Genomic DNA, 4,174 nt, shown 5'->3' on the forward strand with positions numbered 1-4,174 from the left:
GCCCTCATGTTGTCCTCATGTTGTCCTCATGTTGCCCTCATGTTGTCCTCATGTTGTCTTCATGTTGTCCTCATGTTGATATCATGTTGTCCTCATGTTGATATCATGTTGTCTTCATGTTGATATCATGTTGATATAATGTTGCCTTCATGTTGTCCTCATGTTGTCTTCATGTTGTCCTCATGTTGTCCTCATGTTGTCCTCATGTTGCCCTCATGTTGTCTTCATGTTGTCCTCATGTTGCCCTCATGTTGCCCTCACGTTGCCCTCACGTTGCCCTCATGTTGTCTTCATGTTGTCTTCATGTTGTCCTCATGTTGTCCTCACGTTGCCCTCATGTTGTCCTCATGTTGTCCTCATGTTGCCCTCATGTTGTCCTCATGTTGTCTTCCTGTTGTCCTCATGTTGATATCATGTTGTCTTCATGTTGATATCATGTTGATATCATGTTGTCCTCATGATGTCCTCTTGTTGTCTTCATGTTGTCCTCATGTTGTCCTCATGTTGTCCTCATGTTGTCCTCATGTTGTCCTCATGTTGTCCTATATCAATGTTCTTTTTAATTCCCCAAAATAACATGATTGATTCCCTTTTTTTTGACATTTTCAACACTACGTAACACCAACTTATTAACTTTAGTTTTACATTATTTTTGGAATTTATGGTCAATAAACCTAATTTATAGGAAATTACACCTAATGTTTGAGTTAGAAAGTCTTGTGTATGTCTGTATTGTCTGTAAAAAGACTTTTAATATTGTTGATAGAAGGTAAAACAACTAGAATCTGATTCTAAAAGATGACTTTAGCCTTAAAACCAACATTTTATCCAAATTAAATTACACAAATTATTATTACAGACTAAACATATGACATAACTTTCATTCCCGTCTTTGCAGGATTACCTTGCCTGTGCAGAGCTACTCCACCCTGAGCTACAGAGGTACGCACACACCTGCTGTAACCTGAACACACCACGAGAGGACACTCACCCACAATGCAGTTCACCTGCAGACGGAGCTTCTACACCTGATTTATGATCATCACCGTCCGTCAGAAGCAGAGCTTACTATAATAAGAAAAATAGATAATTGTTAAATAGAATATGGACTTTTGGATCCTTCACCATACAATATTATATTTTAGGGTGATTTCAAAATGCTAAAAGTATAACTTAAATATATCTGCATGTTTCTTTTTGTTTTTGCACAGATTGTCATGTTTTACATGGCGTCATCCATCAGAAGCGACTAAATATCATGAACAAAATCAAGTTTAAATACAAGTTAGACTATAATGCTACAATGGTTTGATTTAGTAACATTCTCTAGAGGGATTTTTGAATCCTTTGCCATTCAATATAATATTTTAGGGGGACTTTAAAATGCTAAAAGTGTAAGTTTAACATATCTGCATGCATACACAGAATATGATGATCTTCTGTCTCTGTGTAAATAGAGACCAGCCCCGAGCACCAGCAGCGCTCCTCTGAGATGCATTCAAAGAAAACGGTTCTCATCAAGACCATCGAAACCCGCGATGGAGAGGTAAAACCCACCGAGGTCTGCAGGAGACAGGGACCTGGTTTCAGTTGTTAGGAGCATGTAGAAAGCATCGTGCCAATGCAGAATAATCGATTCAACAAAGAGCTTTTTGTTAACCCAGTCATTCCTATCGTTCCTCAATATCATCCACAAAACACCAGGAACATGAGAAATAACAGGGACAAATAAGAGGGTTAAGGATTCAGCGTGGACAAGCAGCATCTTAAACCATTTTTCACATATTGACTCCTTTAATCTCCCTCTAATCGACCTACATTCATCTGGATCAGAACATGGACCGGGTCCGGGCCCACGTTGAAGGTCCTGAAGGTTTAACCCTGACGTAAATACCCAAAGGATCCATTCTCTGCACTGAGACTGAAAAAGACAAACTCTTTGCCTCTTCATTCGTTTTTATAGTCAAAGCTCAATTAGAACTCATGACCAAATAATAGCCAATTAGCCAAATAACGTGTGTCTTCAGCATGGAAACCTGTGTAGGACACAACGAGCGAGGACCCTGCTGCACAACACACACACACACACACACACACACACACACACACACACACAAACCCGCAGCTTCCTGGGAAAACAGACATGACAAACAGACGTGGTATCTCCATCTCGTCGACTTTGTTGAAAGATGGCATGGTGCGTTTCTTTTCTCCACCTCAGCACCCCGAACCCCTCTGCATCTTTTCAACTAATTTACACAGGTCTCAATCTCCTAAAACAAAGAATATAAGATAGTATTTCAACCTGTTTACACTTGTAAAATGATGAAATCTGATGACATAATGAGATTTCTGAAGTGCATTTTAGAAACAGTAACAGAGACTGATAAATTTAAGAATGCCTGCTGGCCGTTTTATTGGACAGATAAATACTATGTTGTGCAAAAACGCAGCTATCTTATACCTTCAGGTAAGGGCATCCCAAATCAATAACACAAGTCACATGCTACTGAACCTGAACCTGACCGACAGGTGTTCTGAGCTGTTTCCCCACCTTCCACTATGAGGTTATTTCTTCCAGCTGTGAGATCATCACAGGACTCTTTCTCCTTTAAATCAAAGAGGCATTCATGCAGGCAGAGAGCACACGTCCTGACTCACACACAGTGTCTTTATCTCTCTTTAGGCATGTTTTAATATATTCCGAAGCCCGCTGACTGCTGTGTTTCTGCCCTCCAGGTCGTCAGCGAGTCCACGCAGCAGCAGAAAGACATCATGTAACGGTCTGCAGGAGAGAGGAGAAGACTCGGAGACTGACAGAAGAACACAAACAAGAAAGATGAGCGACTCAAACCAAAAGTAAAAAGACTTTACAGACTGCAATGTGTGAATTAAAAGCAGGCGGGTTATCAGGTTTATTTATCTCTAATCTTAGGTGTTCTTGAGCTGGATGCAACATCCATGTGTGTAACTGTGCACAAGCTACCCTGCAACAAAAAACTCCATCTGATAGAGTCATGTTGGTGTTTAACTGACGCCTGAAAACCACATTTACTTTGAAGAATTGAATCTGTGTTTTAAAATGAGAAGAGTAAGTTAGATTACATAGATAAGAGTCAGTTATAGATTAAAAAAAGACTTAAGATGGAGATTTTTGCAATGTAATCAGAAAAATATTCAAATCACAACAATGAAAACAGCATTTTTTATGCTTGAGACGGCCTCTGAAAATAAAATTCCCTGGTGCTGCATACACTCCCCGCTCTGCAATTTCAGTTAAACATCCCAGAGAACCGGTTGTTTCACATCAAGCAAAAAAAAAAATCCTCTGCTTCCGCATTTCATTTCCTTTAAAACCCCCAAAATGTGCAAATGGATCCAAACCAAAAATGCAGAAATCCATTTTATTTTATTTTGTTGCATTGTGATTTTTCTTCTGGTTTCAGTACCTGTTTTGTCTATTCAGGAGGATGGGCTGAACTGTGTGTGTGTGTGTGTGTGTGTGTGTGTGTGTGTGTGGGTGTGTGTGTGTGTGTGTGTGTGTGCATGTGTGTGTGCTTTGAAATAAAGGGACACATGAAGGACAGATAAAAAGGAGACGATGGAGGAGATTAAAAGGAGATGAAGCGAGAGATGGGAGGAAAGAGGTTGTGCGAGGTAGAAAAATATAGAAACAAGAGAGAAGGGGGGGGGGCTGTTTTCAGGACTGATAATCCCTTTATCAATCCCTTTAAATATTATTTGGATTTCCTGCTACAGCTGAAGTCTGCATGTCCTTCAGTTAAAAGATGACTCCCACACATTGGTCATATACAGGCCCAGAGGAAGACATGCTTTAATAATCATAGTCATAATTCAAAGGTTGTTTTTTTTAAAGCATGGAGTTGCCGGCCTACAATGATGACACTGGACTCTCCTTAACAGAAAGGCTCGAGAAAGAAAGAAAGAAAGAAATAAATAAACCAGCAAATAAATATCCCACTGGAAGAAGAACACCTTAACGCAATTAGATTAGATCCCAAAGAAAAGAAGAAGAAACGTGATTAACTGGTAATAATAATAATAATATTAAAAATAACAACCAAAATAAGTTAGTAAGTGCTGTGTTTTATGTACAGATTTCACATCAATGCACATGAAAGGGTGGAGGGAGTTTGGGGGGGGGGGGGGGGGG

General features: G+C 39.7%; 1 protein-coding gene across 1 annotated transcript in view; it reads left to right on the forward strand.

Annotated features, from left to right (window-relative positions):
* The window catches only part of LOC117939684 (desmin-like), a 7,956-nt gene extending 5,151 nt beyond the window's left edge, over positions 1-2,805 (forward strand). Inside the window, exons 5-7 of the mRNA XM_034865174.1 lie at positions 899-942; positions 1,458-1,546; positions 2,740-2,805. Of these exons, the coding sequence (XP_034721065.1) occupies positions 899-942; positions 1,458-1,546; positions 2,740-2,781 (175 nt within the window). The 3' untranslated portion in view covers positions 2,782-2,805. The remainder of the gene's footprint in view (positions 1-898; positions 943-1,457; positions 1,547-2,739) is intronic.
* The last annotated feature ends 1,369 nt before the right edge of the window (positions 2,806-4,174 follow it).

Source organism: Etheostoma cragini, chromosome 24, assembly GCF_013103735.1.
Source record: "Etheostoma cragini isolate CJK2018 chromosome 24, CSU_Ecrag_1.0, whole genome shotgun sequence".
NCBI classification, from domain to species: Eukaryota; Metazoa; Chordata; class Actinopteri; order Perciformes; family Percidae; genus Etheostoma; species Etheostoma cragini.